At 34.7% G+C, this 16,418-nt stretch overlaps 1 protein-coding gene across 2 annotated transcripts in view; it reads right to left on the bottom strand.

The window, feature by feature from the left end:
* Positions 1–16,418, bottom strand: part of LOC149804381 (anaphase-promoting complex subunit 1-like) — a 253,928-nt gene that overhangs the window by 206,600 nt on the left and 30,910 nt on the right. For both annotated transcript variants that reach the window (XM_089939582.1, XM_089939590.1), the window contains 2 exons: positions 13,448–13,527; positions 7,752–7,831 (listed from right to left, as the gene is read on the bottom strand). In XM_089939582.1, the coding sequence (XP_089795708.1) occupies positions 7,752–7,831; positions 13,448–13,527 (160 nt within the window). The remainder of the gene's footprint in view (positions 1–7,751; positions 7,832–13,447; positions 13,528–16,418) is intronic.

Below are 16,418 nucleotides of genomic sequence, written 5' to 3'. Positions count from 1 at the left end.
TGATTCATCCAAAATATTTTATGCTAGTCTCCATTTCATGAAGACGATGATCTGCAGCCTCTTCTTTCCAACAGAAATGATGGGTTTTTTAGTCAGAAAGTTGCAAAACTTGCTGGCTATAACTGTATGTTCTGCTGGAAATCAGAAAAATATGTCTTAATCGAATTAATTTCTTTCCTTACTTCCTTCTAATACTTTTCTGGCTCACTTTCTTTTGTTCTGATTATAACTGAGGCATATAAAAATATCTTTAAAAAAACTGAATAAATGACATCACATTTATTCAGGCTTAAATTTTGAAATTCCCTGAAATATCAATAATATCCATTAATACTATGCATCTTCCTCAGAAAATCCTTCAATTTTTGAAACTTCAGACCAAATTTGGAACTATTACCAGTCATTCACACTTTAGACCCAGTTTGGAACTATTACGAATCATTAACACTGTAGACCCAATTTATAACTATTACCAATCATTAACAATTTTGACCCAAACTGGGAACTCCAGTGTAACCCTGCTATAGCATGCTCCATTATGACATGAATTCGGATATAACACCGTTGTGGTGTGGCTTCAGAAATTTTATATACATGTCTTTATCTCATATATTAAAAACAAAATTTCATTCTTAAAAGTACGAAAAACATAAAAAGTTTATTATCATTTTGAGGAAGAGATTGAGTCTGAAGAATGCAAGGCAATCGTGACGTGGCTCCTGAAATTTTATATGTATTTTTCTCATACACGAAAAAAGTTTTTTCTTCTTAAAAGTAATAAAGTGTAAAAAGTTAATTCTGGGATCGCATACGGCTTTGCCAATGTCAAAACTTTGATTTTTTTCCCTTACTGGCGATTTTTTTTATTGGCGACGTTGTTGGCTGTTTAAACTTGTATATACAACCATTGGTTTGGAATGGAGAAATTCAGAGGCCCCATGAAAGGAAGCTGCAAATTTGATATAAAATGCACTGAAATTTATCTATTGTTACATCAACAAATTCTCTGTCCCTATTGACAAACCATCTTAACAGTGCATTGTTATATCATAATCTGCTTATGTTGACATCTGGCATGAGTACTGTATGTTGTGAGATATCCACTTTTTTTGTTGTTGACATTTCTGGTAGCAGAGATCACCCTGATAAGGCATTATCTTAAAATCTATTTTTCGTTGGATTTTCGGCCACTCGCTAGTAATTAATATAATTACATAGGCTGACATTTGTAGGTGGATGTTTAAGTAAAATTCTTCTTTCCACTCAGAATTAAATCCTTTATAACATTTTTTGTAGTAATCCTGTCCTCAGACCAGAACATCTGCGTCTCTATCGCCCGTTGGCCCTTTGTTAAATTTCTGATGCTTGCATGGAAGGCAGTATCACTCCACTACCACAAATGTAAAAAGAAAACAACAACCAAAAATCACATAAAAAAACAACATCTTCCTTGTTGGTCTATTCAATAAACAGGAAGAAACAGTGACTAGAATGACCAAATGACGTCCAATTCATTTTTTTAAAATGTACCCAGATAAAATAGTTTGATAAAATTTCAAAGAAAACAGATTACCTTTGAAGCACCAATTGTTATGAAACATACTAAACAAATGGAAAAAAATCAGTCTCAATCATGCAATACAATTATTTGATGTTGCCGCAATAATAAGAAATGGGCATTTGTTTGGTTCTACAAAGCTGTCCTTTAGTGGTGAATTCAATAATGCATGCGCCTTCATCAAAGAAAGCCGACTACAGTCTTCAATAAAAACAAAGAACCTTTCTTCAAAGGAAGTCTGTACCAAATTTAATAAAAGCAATGGAATCTGAGGGATTTTTGCATTTTCCAACATGTCTGGAACATGTTTACTGTGCTGTGAAAGTTTTCTTTTGCAGGGAAAAAGTTTATCTTATGAATGTTACCAACGACGGCTTAAAACGCAAACTAACTTTTACTGACTTGGGACATACTGTAAAGTAAATGTGCTTCATCATTCGTTATGTGATTGTTTTATATTTTTCCACTGAACTCAGGCCTATATTACCTGTGACAAAATTATTGAATATTTTAAATCTGTGTGTGCATATTTTCGATGGACTCACTTGTAATGTGGATTCAATGTATGTGATGAAATTCGCAGCTGAGTATGGTGTTGATACTATATTATTGCTATACATTAGACATGTATATATAAACAGTATTCACGTATATGTACCAATTTATGGTTCTCTGAATAAAGTACAATATTATATATGCCTTCTCTGTTTTCACTACATGTGTATTTCTCATTTAATATGCATTGATTTAAGATGGTAACTGTGCCAATGAAGCACGTATTTTACCACCCACATTTATTACCTATGTGCCCTACCCCCGCAAATTTTTTGGCGTACATGCATCATTTTCTTTAGCTAACTAACCTGGTTGCTTACAACACAGTTCAGTCTATAACACGGTCGGGTTCTATGGCTCCCAACTACCATGTTATAGTGGGGTCACACTGTATTACCAGTCATTCACATTTTAGACCCAATTTGGACAAAATAACAAAATTTAACAAAGTAAGTTTTACACAAGGATACCACAACTTCACTTAATGCATCATGTACACCAAGTGATAACTAAACAAAAAAAGTCATTGATTTTAGTTTGTTTTGTGCATATCGCCATCCCCATTTCAGTTGCAATATCTGAGTTCAACATCTTTGATTGTCCATAATGAATTGCAAACCCTTCCAGTTTATGAATACATTCCTGTACACACACACACACACACACACACACACACACACACACACACAGACACTCTCTCTCTCTTTTTCTCTCTATCACACTACCTTTTATCCCATTATCAGTAGATATGGTTCCAAAATAAAATTACAAGCTGACAGCTAATCTGTAATTGTGAAACACATGACTGACTTTTTGTTAGGACAGTTAATATAATTAGGCATGAAAACACATGACTGACTTTTTGTTAGGACAGTTAATATAATTAGGCATGAAAACACATGACTGGCTTTTTGTTAGGACAGTTAATATAATTAGGCATGAAAACACATGACTGACTTTTTGTTAGGTCAGTTAATTAGGCATGAAAACACATGACTGACTTTTTGTTAGGACAGTTAATATAATTAGGCATGAAAACACATGACTGACTTTTTGTTAGGACAGTTAATATAATTAGGCATGAAAACACATGACTGACTTTTTGTTAGGTCAGTTAATATAATTAGGCATGAAAACACATGACTGGCTTTTTGTTAGTCAGTTAATATGAAAACATGCTTTAAACAAATGAGGGATCAAGCTGCGGCTTAACTAAGATGAAAAGATAGCTGATGATTAGAGAATATAAAAGGGGCTTCCTGGGGCTACTGTTACCATGCCTTGATATCACTAGTGCAGTGTACCTCAACTAGAAGGTTACATTCATATTTTCTTTTCTCTGGAGATAGCTTTGTTTCAAAATCTTAAAATGACAATTAACAGATTCATCCTATTAATGGGAAAAACAACGAAAATCAATTTAAAAAGTTTTTTATAAATGAGCTGAAGATAATGAAATCACTGGATTACAGTAAGCACAATCAAAATATGAAACATTTAAACATCATTTCACGTAATATACCCATAATATATACCACGCCTTGCTCAGCAAATAAAATGAAGCTAAATTTGCATACCTGCAATCACTATTGATATGCTACAGTGACCTCAGAATTCAGGGTGAAACCACTGCTTGGTTAAGAAACACACAACCACTGTCCACAGAAGACTGGTGGCCACTGATTACGTGACATTTATAATGGAAATCTGCAGGGGAGAAATTAGAATGGCGACTGTGACCAGGTGAGAGCTGAACTCAGGTGATCATTAGGATAGCATGGAATTATGTGAATGAAAGTTATTCCGATATCCATGTCAATGAAAACTATCCTGAAATTCCAGGCCCTGTGGGACATAGCATGAAATCATGTCAATGAAAACTATCCTGAAATCCCAGGCCCTGTGGGACATAGCATGGAATCATGTGCATGAAAACTATCCTGAAATCCCAGGCCCTGCGTTACCGCATGGAATCAAATGCATGAAAACTATCCTGAAATCCCATGCCCTGTGTTACAGCATGGAATCAAATCCATGAAAACTATCCTGAAATCCCAAGCCCTGTGGGACATAGCATGGAATCATGTACATGAAAACTATCCCGAAATCCCAGGCCCTGTGGGACATAGCATATAATTCATCCGATACTAAAAACAAAATGGAAATTTTTGTATTAAGACAGTGAAGACAAGCACTTTTTTCTTTTTAGACAAACAAAAATGCTGATGTAGAAATGATTTTAATATCACAAATGGCTCATGTGATGTAATAATTTGCTTTTAAATGTTATCTTGTTGACTTTAAGTTTGCATCTGCCAATAACAACTGTGTACATTCATGTTTTAGATAGTTTCATGCATCTTTCATTTCCATTCTGGTGTATGTGAAATGCGAATTGCCATTTCCATTTTTGTATATGTTAAATGAGAAGTACCATTTCCATTCAGGTATATGTGAAATGAGAAGCACCATTTCCATTCAGGTATATGTGAAATGAGAATTACCATTTCCATTCAGGTATATGTGAAATGAGAATCACCATCTCCATTCTGGTATATGTGAAATGAGAATCACCATTTCCATTCTGTTGTATGTGAAATGAGAACCGCCATTTCCATTCTAGTGCAAGTGACATAAGAACTGCCATTTCCATTTTGGTATATATGAAATGAGAACAACTATATCCCTTCAGATATGTGAAATGAGAATTGCCATTTCTATATTGCTATATGTGAAATGAGAATTGCCATTTCTATATTGCTATATGTGAAATGAGAATTGCCATTTCTATACTGGTACAGTGTATATGTGAAATGAGAATTGCCATTTCTGTACTGGTACAGTGTATATGTGAAATGAGAATTGCCATTTCTATACTGGTACAGTGTATATGTGAAATGAGAATTGCCATTTCTATACTGGTACAGTGTATATGTGAAATGAGAATTGCCATTTCTATACTGGTACAGTGTATATGTGAAATGAGAATTGCCATTTCTATATTGCTATATGTGAAATGAGAATTGCCATTTTATTAATGCTGAAACAGCAGTAGTTATTCAGTTTTAAATTTTCTCTATAATCAGGTGACTATTGCAATTATCATTGGCCTGAAATATCTATCACTTTTAATATATTACACACATATTGAAATGTATGCCTTTACATTACATCTGTACTGTTCACCTGCCAAATGTATCAATTGCTCAAACAATGAGCAAGTACAAAAAGGATTCAAGACATGGTAAGCTTTCACCATACTAATGTTTCCTGTAATTATCTACTTGTACAAATAATAACAATACACTGTGTTAGAATTCTTCCTAGTGATTGTAGCTCTTTGTTCTATCCAACATTGTTGTCAAGGAATTTCACCATCTCAATTTATAATCAATCCACATCTAAGTCACAATTCACCCTTTAGCTTCATGATTGCAAACACTTTCATGTGACATTAAATACATACCAAAGCCGATTCTAGAGGCCAATTTAGGAATATCTAATCAAATGAGTGCTTTGAAGAAGAAAAAACAAAGCCATTATTAAGATGCATTAGATCCGGACATTATGAAAACTTGAACCAATTCAGGAAAACTTGTTAGTTTGCTATACAGACTTAGCAAACACAGGTGTAGCTTTTCATCATAAACAAATGGTAATTTATGACCATATGCCTCATAACCACACCCACCCCAGCATTTAATGGTTAACTCAAGTTTACAACAGTTAAGGAAACAAGTAGATTTCTGCTATAAAAAAATTGAGATGTTTTATATCTGCGTACAGTAGTCCCCCTCTTAAACAGTCCCCCTGACCAGCGGCCACCCGCTCCTTACAGCCAGAATCCGTTGGCACCGACGAGTTTGTGTTCAAAAGTACCCTTCGCGAAAGGCCACCCGGCTAACGTGATATAGCGGCCAGCATATTAGTGCAATAATATAAAATTTACCCCTCACAAACGGCCACATTTTATTTTAATATGTATCCAGAACCAGTATTTTATTCATATGTTAAGTAATCCGATTTATGTTTCCCGATGTCAGGTTTTCATTACTGAAAGAAATGTTGACTAAATTATATGTACCACTAAGGTTAATATTATATCATTTACGCCTCACGAGAAGCCACATTTATTCCATAAAGCCGAGAAAGACTCTAATTTTAATCCATACAAAAGGGTAAGTACATGTAATCCAATTAGCCTTACTGCTGTGTTATCATAAGATGTCCGGTTTAGTCACTGATAATTTTTAAGATTACAATTATTGAACAGTAGTAACAGCTGAGAAGTGGCAGCATCGATGTACAATACACAAGTCAGCAGAAAAATGGTTCGATACCCTTTATGGCTTCCCTTAGTAAGATGTTGAGCTTGTTGACTTTGATATATAGTGGCTATGACTAATGACAATAATTGTCAAAATTACAAATCCTAACGGCCACAAGGTCAAATCTGTGTGATGTTAATGGTACATATCAAAGCCATTTTGGCTCTCTCACTTAGTGTAAAAAAAATTATAAAACCAATTAAGGTACCAGATTGCGACTAACGAATCATGTGACAAGATCACTTCCTTTATAAACACATGGCAATTTGTTTTATCAGTATTGTAGTTTGCAACATGAATAACTTACTGCAAAAAGATCAACATGTCATCGAGGAAAAGATTGCAAGTGCGACACAATATTAAGTGTTATGTCCTTAGTGGAGAATCAGCTGATGTTAATAATGAAGACTGGAACAAAAGACTAAGCGATATATGCATGGGATATGACAGCAAGGATATTTTTAATTGTGACGAGACTGGTTTGTTTTTTAGACTGTTAGTGTTGCCAACAAAGTGACAGATGATGTGATTTGTAACATAACTATAAAGACAGTTTTAAAACTATATCAATGGTTATTCATAGCATTCTTTTGAAAATGATAAAACAGTTTGTTTTACATTTATTTCACAACATGCATGTGATTTTTTAATGAAAATATTAAATGTTTTAGAATTAAATGTATTTGTGACTTTCTTCATATGTATTTACTATTCGCATTTGTCACCCCCCTCCAGAAGGCCACCCTCATTATAAGGCCACTTCCCTGCTGCTATTGGGGTGGCCTTATAAGAGGGGGACTACTGTACTATGTAATCACTAATCTGCATAGCTGGTACTAATCAGCTAACAACTCTATACAGGTAAACTAATCAGTTAAATTCTGGTCTAGTTTGGAAACTCTGCCACATAGTCAATGTCTGTGATAAAGTCTTCTTGTCTCAAAGTGTAGCTCCCCACAACAAAAGTGCTTCTTTCTGTTATATTCCTTATATTTGTTGCATATAAACCTGCTATATTTGGGATTACAATCAATAAACCATACTCCAGGACTGAATGCACCAATACAGCAAGTTGTCTGCTGTTCGCAAAACATGATCAAAAGCTCTACTTTTAGAAAGCCAAGAATAATGTTGTTTAACTGCTAATGATAGGAGCAAACTTCATGTCCTCTATCGTTTTCTGACCAGACTCAACTTTATTTAAGTAACAATTGTGAAATGAAAGGATTGGACTTCAGGCCGAAAGGAAGTCTAGCTGACAGCAAAAACAAATAAAATCTTAGACATTTCTGACACGTGAACAACTTTACCTGTCCTTGTAATCACTGGAGCCACTTCATCCAAGGGATGGAGCATGCTAAAAATCATTGTCTGATTTGGGGCATTCCGACTGAAAGACAAAATTATTTATTTGATATCAAACATGTCATCTTAAATGATGATACAAAGCAAGTATACAATTTGAAAACTTTAGTTTTTACTCAAACGATTCCTAATAGGGGGCATTGTATGTCTGATTACTTTTAATAGCTGTGAGGAAAAGAAAGAAGACAAGTAAGGAGTGCAGATAAAAAGGGGAGGTGAACTCTGAACTTAACTTTAAAACTAAATGGCAATATCTGAAAATGTTATGTAAAGATTTTGGATCAACTACAGTAAGAATCTAAATAAAGCAGGAACTATGTACAACAAGGTTTCAAAATGAATTCTATCCGATTTATTCTCCATTACCAAGTGTATCAGTCTTGATAAACAACATCTCCATTCTAGGACATTCAGTCTAACAAGACTTTAAATCACCAACTGCTGCAATCATCTTCATTACTGTTATTGTTTAATGATGTTGTTATCATTATTCACAGATATAAAACAAGAGTACCATGAATGGCCTGTCTCATGTTTAACAGTCATCTATGTAGATAACTGAATTTTTGTGCAAAAACCACATTTTTACTTTCAGTCACAGTGACCTGACCTTTAACCTTTTGACCTTGAACTCAACAGGGTTCATTCTTACTTCAAGTGCAAGCCATTCAACTAGAACTTGAGTTATTGTGCAGAAACCATTTTTCTTTATCCAGTGAATATCCTTGACTTTTGATCTTTTGACCCCAAAATCAATAGGGGCCCTTCCTTAGCCATGTGCAAGCCATCCTAACCAAAAGTTTACTAGCTCTAGATGAGCAATAGTTAATGAGCAAAAATTGTTTTTCTTCATTGATTTCAGTGACCTTGACATGTAACCTTTTAACCTCAATAACAATTATCTGGTTGTATCTAGGATTTATGAAATTTGTACTCTATCCACCCCCAAAAAAGGTAAAAACAAATGATGGTCACTGAAAAAAAAGTGGAATCTCATTAAAGTCAGGACCTATTAAAAAGCTTTAAAAATTAAATAAAACTGAAAGAGAACAGGAGTGTGGTATTATGTATCCCTTTATTTACAATGAAAATCCACATGATCTCTCTTTAGCTCATGATTTAATGTATTTATTTAAACAAATGTCAGTACAAAAAACCATAATCAGGCTGCATTTCTACTAGAGTCAATTGACTGTATGTCCTAAGTTTTGAAACAGCACTAAATGTTTTAACTTTGCTGTCACATGAAAATACAACTGAAATGAAAATAGATCTCCAACAACATATACAGACTTGTTCATTAACAGTATAACTGGGAACTGTGAGTCAACACACATCTAAGTACCTGGCATTAATATCATTGGTGGTCTATGCTGAAATTCAAATTCATCAATAGAATAAAACAATGCATACTAAGAACTGCTGGCACATTATATTACGCCAGTCTGACAAAATAAGACCTCAGTCCTGACATAAATTAAGGATGGTTGGAGTTTGTGTCTTACGTCAAAGGAATCAGTGCAATGGAGCTCTGTTTTGACAATGCCAACAGGAAACCTGCATGCCACATTTTCAGCCGATACAGACACTGTTGTAAAGCTAATTGCTTTATTTGTACAATATTTACACTGATGATTTTTCTTATTGCATAAAATCAAGGCATAATCTGGTGGTTGCCTTTTTAAACTCTATTGCACACCTTTTCAGTTCAATAAAGTATTGAAAAAACCCAGACAATATGCCAAAGGTACTGACTGAATAATTTGGCAGTGCTAAAAAAATCAGATAGCCCGATGCCAAGGGCCCCTTTAAGTTTAGTTTGGAGCCCGTCCTGTATTCAAAGTGAGGTGCCAGTCAGGCTTGTCTATAAGAATAAAAGGTTGCCTGAAGAAACTTTGATCAAGCTGATGAAATGAATAAATGTACTTTCAAGATATTGACATACATGCCATAATCTAAATCCGATTACCACTGACCTATGTGAAACTGAGATCTGATTGTAATCAAGTGCAAGTGCAATTCATTCTTAATAACTTTATATTCAAACTGTAGCTATAGCAACATTGTGTGACAATATTAAAAAAGGGAAAATCTGGGGGCATGTGGAAATTGGAGTCTGGCATAGCTGTCAACTTTTCAAATGCCAAGTAGGGAGAATAACAAATAAAATAGTGAGATTTGGACCTAAAATTGGGAGGTTTTTACGAGGCATTTCTTAAGCACTGGTTTCAATAAATATCAACTGATCTTCAGGTCCTATGAGGGTGAAATTCACAAAAGACGCACCAGAGGTGCAGGGAGGAGGGACAACATAGTGGTCAGCCATGAACTTTTATGGATGCAGGCCAAAACATGTTTAAAGGTGAAAATGGGGGAAGTGACTATTGCCTCCATCCCCTTGCCCCAAGGTGCAAGCAATCATTTCTCCCTGTGACTCGCCTTATTTCCCCCCATGACAAGCCCCCCGTTTTCATATTCTAGTCAGCTGTGGTAAAACTGCATAATAGATTGTATAGCCTATCGTGTGCTGAAAAATGGCGTAAAACCCTACAACAACAACAACAACAGCATAATAGCTAAAGGTCAGACTTCAGTAAACAAACAATAAAGCCAGTGTGACTAATTAACAGTTAATCCTTATCAATGCATTTATCTTGTGGACATACTTCAAAGAAACCTTTACAGTGTGTGTATATAAGCATCAGCAATTGATTGGCCAAAAAACAATGCCCTATTTTGTTGTAACTTACGATGCCATAGACTTCATTTTAACAGTTCAAATCTGCAAACACAAGTTACCGTACATGTGGCAACTGTTTTCCCCACATTTTATATCCCACCTTATTTCCTTAGGTTCAACTCTTAAGGTATGTAACAGTTTACTAAATAAAATGTTTACTCTGAATTAGTTCTTTGGGAGCACATACACCTCATGGTATATTTTGCTTTATACCTTCTTTTAATTTAATCATGGTAATTAAAGTTTATATATACAGTAGAGGAATGACAAATGCCAGGTGTTAACTGGAAGAGTTTCTTTGGCAGAAAATGAAGATGAGATTTTGTTTACAGAGAAATTTACACAGCATGCATGGCAATCATTCATGGGATTGAAACTAATTGGTGATAATTATTTATTTATTTTTACTATGGTAATGTTGTAGTGGTTTTAATAATCTGAAATTTATGTGAATAATGTTTATTCCTAGCATTATACTTACTGAAGAAAAGAAATTTGTAGTGTATTATTAACTATTTTGTCACAACGATATTCACAAGTGATAAAACAGAATATGGCATCTGTGAATTGCATACAATATTTCTATTTATGCAAGTTTTGTTTTGAGAAATGAAAATTGACAGATATAATGTAATAATCAGGAGTTCTCAGCAAAAAATCTGGAGATATTATGAGATTGGGAGGTAGGTGTGGAAATACCCCAAATATCCCAGCTTGAGAGTTCACAAGTATTAACTGTCTAGGCTTGTGGAATTTCAGTTAGGGCTTGTGAGTTTATTTAAGCCACCAGCCTGGGGCCTGTGGTTAATTTTTTTTTCCTTGAACACTGTTTGTTATGACTTTTTTTGTGGGATAGTCTCAACAGCTATTTTCTTTACCCCAGCAGAACACTTGAGTGATTAGCAATGGGTATGTTGCATAGATCTACACTCATTACAGTCTGCACTGCATGGCCTCAAACACAAAAACTCCTGTTGAAAAAGATGGCCACTCAAGGACAAAATTTTCTGATGATACATAATGCTGAAAATCCAATACATTCATGGTCTCATCTACATAAAGGCACATGATAACTCTGGTGGAAATCCAAATTTCCTTAGTAATGTTATACTATATAAAGCTAAGTTTGAAGGTATTCAAATTCAATGGCCATAACTCTTCTTAATGACAATAATACCATTCAAGGATTCATCAATATAACAGCCAAATTTAGTTGAAATCCAAGAAAGTTTCAGAATGATATGTTGCAGAAATCAAAGTCAGAAGAACTTGAAATCTGGTGCACGATTCCTGCAATGATGTCATGGAAACCTGGAAATGAAATGCACTCAATATTTCATCAATATATAACCGCATACCAAATCTGGTTCAAATCCAACAAAGATAAAAACTAGTGGCTTTTTTTTTTGTAAAACACTTGCCTCCCATCACAGAAACTGCAGACCAAAAGTCTTTATTTTAAAATTTTAAACTCTGAATAAATTTGAAAAATATATATAATTGTATGAAAAACTAATCAGGTTATCTCTCTTCCTCGTGTGAGTTTTGTAAATTGTCATAACAAGGCTTTTTGTACATTCCAAGAAGTTAAAAAATGTGCAACAAATTGAAAAATTGCCGCAGTGACCTAAAAATATAACAAGGTCATCTACATATGAATGCAAATATGCCTACCAAAATTTCATCTGTCATCCTCAGTTAGTTTTTCTAAATTTGTGCTAACAATGAAAACATTCAAAAATGTGTTTATTAATTATTTATTAACTATTATTACAAAGATCTTAAAATTTATTCAGGTCATCTGCTCATGATCATGATAAATTGTGCAGAAATTACGTGGCTCATTGTCCAATAGTTTTTGTGCTATCTCACTAAAATTATTTCAAGACAGATAAGGATATACAGATAGACATACTGAAGGCCAGCAGCAACGCAATATGCCCCCTTCTATTATCCCAGTAAAGTATAAAATATTAACTCATTCAGCCCAGGTGGTTTTTGTCGTTTTCGTCTGAAATGCGAGTAGGAAAGACATTTTGGGGGCTATTTCTGAATACATCGTAATACATCGACTTTCAACAGATTTTCCATTAGACTAATGCCTAGTTGTATTAGAAACATCATTTTCCATTGGTTATTTTGCTTGCGCATGAGCTGAAGGGTGAAAGTTGGAGTTCTTGTTGTTTTTTGGGGTGTTTTTGTTTTGCTTAATGGACCCATCATTTTTGTATTTAGACCACTCTTTATTCCAAATGCCCACCTTATCCTAGTTTTTGAAAAGGTTCACCTGTGTGCAGTTCAGACCGGTCTGTCTTAGATCTGAGGCCAAAAGGTCTAACATCCGGATTCCGACCACAAGCAAATTTTGAGTGAAAAAAAAATGGGTCCAAAAAATTAGGTTTTTCCGTCTGTATTTTGTAGTGCAAGTAGAACTTCCAGATTGTCTGCTTTTTTGTAATACCACCCACTTTGGTGTATCTTAAATGACCTTGATGCTGCAGAGCTCGGAAGTCTGGTACAGCCTCATCACACCTACAGGCAGGATTGGGGCTGAATGAGTTAAGATATGGAAGCCAAGTAAGAAGGAAGGACAATCAGGCTCCATAAGTTCTGAAAGTAATGCTGTCATCCAACAGCACATACATTTGAAGCTGACTGCTAAATTAAGTTCAAATCCAACACAGCTTAGTGATCTTGTGCTGTGGCAACCAAATTTAAGACAACAGGAAACCAGGAGACACCAGTGTTTTTATACAAAATTGCAACTGATACATCTTACTGGTCAGATGGGCTGATGTAAATGCCCTTTATGCTGGTCCATGCCAAATCCTGTCAAAAATGCCCAATAATCCAATGGTTTTCTTTTCCTCAACTCATACAGGTATGTAGGAAAAGACTTACTTTTTTGATGAGCTGATCTCTGATGGTGAGACTGTCCTTTCAAAGAGTAATCCATTCTTGATGACCCATGCATGAGAAACCTGTTAAAATGCAAACATATTACTTCACTAAAACAGATACACACAATTATTAAACGTTTTGTCTCAGGACATAAAGTGTTACTATTGAATAGATAGTCACAATTCTTTTTCAAACAATTATATATGATAAAATGTTCCTTTATCTGACAAAATAAAAAACTGCATATTTATTATCTCACCCAAGAACAATGGTTCTCAACCCAAGGGTGATGATCCAAACATGGTGACCATGCTGTTTTGATTGTGTTGCCAAGATCTTTGAAATTTCCAACCAAAGTGGGTTTTTTTAAGCATTTAATTGGTGGAGAGGCTAACACCACAAATCTAATCTGGGTTGCTGAGCAATAATATTTAAGAACTGCTGTGTATGCTCTATGTGTATGAGCTTATTATCAGGATTATTATTCAGGTAAACAAAGAAGGAGTAAATATGTTGAACAGGGTCAGGGTTTTGGAGATTCCTAGGTGAATTTTGTACGTTATTGTTTGTAAACAAACAAGGCTCATTAGATCATTCTAGAAGGTTATTTTCTATTAGGTAATGGTTGTTTTCAGAAAATGCTAATTGTGACCTGAGGTCAAGCAGAGAACTATATTATCTTGTAACTGTGAGGATTTCACCAGTCGTGCTTTGACATCTAGCACTTTAAGTTGTATTATGTTGTGACCAGTTTGGGCTGAATTTATTTTCTTCAAATTACCGAATTCAAGTGATTATTTTCTCTGAAAATACAAAAGTGCTATGACAAAATTCTTGGATAAAGACATTCAATGAAATTTATATTGAATTCAAACCTGGAATAATATTTATGTGATTCAACAAGAGACTACTGACACATCAGCACACGTCACCTTAAATTTTAAATCTCTTTGGGACTTGAACTGGATTTTTTTTACTAGGACTTTTGTCTTTAATTCTTGGATTATTTCTGGATTTAATTCACAATATCATAAGCATTTTTTAAAATCATTTTTCACTTTGTATTCAAGGGAAACAAATTATTTGTTAAATTTTACAAAGTCTGTTGTCTTCACTCTTGCCTGTTACTTATTTTAAGAACATAGACTCGTAACACATGTAGGTAACTAGGCAACAATACATCAAAAATATCTGAAGAGGCAAGCTATCTACAAAGTTTGTTCAAAGAATGTACTTTGGAACAAAGGTTAATCTGCAAAACCCATTTGTTTTTACTCCAAAATCAAGACTTCTTCCATTTTTTAAGTTTTATATTTCCCACCATACAGATCTGCATTAACACTTACATTGCCTAAAGAGTCACATAACTCGATATATGTATCACAAGGATTACCACAACCTTAAGTAAACACATGGTCACTGTGACCTGTATTTCACTTTGCAGTGACCTGCCTTTGCCTATCTGTGTTTAGTTCAGTTTCTAGGACACTTACTGAAGAGTGATGTAACTTGATTCATGGGATGCATCTTAAAATGTTGGTTTGATTTAAAGACATTTTTCTTTAAATTATTGACTAGATCATGGTGAGGAAATGACAGCTAAGTGCCTTTCTCAAGGTCACACCAAGACAGCTCATCTGGGCCGGCTTTGTGGGTACCAAACCATTGACCCTTGGAATATGAATGTGACCTCTACCAACTGAGCTACTGCAGATCTCCCATAAGAATTACTACACTATACATCAATTACTGTTTTCATGGGATTTTTTTTTAATACATCGCCCATAAGGTGGAGTGTTATGATGCTATCCCTTTGATATTTTCTTTGTAGGTGTTTACTGCCATTTTAATATATATTGTAAAACAAGTACCATTCATTTTGCATTAAATGTACCTAGTAAAAGTAGATAATACAGTACAGCATGACCCTGCTATAGTATGCTCCATTATAAAACAAATTCAGAAGTAACATGATTGTCACGTTGCTCCTGAAATTTCAGATATATGTATTTTCACGTACACACAAAAATATATCTTTTTCTTCTTAAATATACACAAAATTACTTGTAGAAAGTTTATCATTATTTTCTGGAAAAGATCGCATAGGAATTTGAATATAAGATGATCATGGCATGGCTCCTGAAATTTCATTCATAATTCATTCATAAGCAAATCTATGAAGCTGCTTAGAAGAATGTCACAAACATACTCCATGCAGCGAAATAAGCCCACTACAGTACAAAGATCATGGAAAGCTGCAAAGAGCTCTTCGAGATTACTAACAAGCTAATGTCAAGGAACAAATGTACATCACTTCCAAATACCTTCTCTCCAGTTGACCTTCCAGACCCATTTGCAAATTTCTTCCGTGACAAAGTACAAACCGTTAGAGATAAGCTTGACAACACAATTTCATCTGACTCATTCACCATACAGTTGGGATAAAGAATTTCAGCAGCAACCATTAGCAGCATTTGAACCTGTCTCTATGGATTGAGTACGTACAATCGTGACGAAGAGTGCACCAAAGGCATGTGAACTTGATCCAATTCCAACATCACTACTACTTGAGTGCTTAGATCCAGTATTGCCTTCACTAACTCATGTTATTAATACCCCTCACTCTCATCCGGGGAACTCCAGACCTGCCAACCCCAACGAGAGTCCTCGAGGGAGATTTTGAAAAAATTTCAGGGAGATTTCAATTATTTCAGGGAGGATTTCATCAAGGGAGAAACATGTTGAACACATTTACAAAAAGTGAATGATTTTGAAATAAACATATACTAATTCAATTCTAAAATGATTTATTTTTAGATGATAAACAACAATATATAAATAACTGACTGAACAAAACTTAACAATGAAACCCAGTAAAAAGTGCTTCAGCTTTGGTCACAACTTCTTCAAGGGATGAATCCACACAAGTTTGAAAAAATGTGACACATCCTGGTTGTTTCTCTTTGTCTGT

Source organism: Sinohyriopsis cumingii, chromosome 2, assembly GCF_028554795.1.
Source record: "Sinohyriopsis cumingii isolate HCF-2022 chromosome 2, ASM2855479v2, whole genome shotgun sequence".
NCBI lineage: Eukaryota > Metazoa > Mollusca > Bivalvia > Unionida > Unionidae > Sinohyriopsis > Sinohyriopsis cumingii.
Note: the sequence above shows the minus strand (reverse complement) of the source record. Positions and strands in the feature narration are given on the sequence as shown.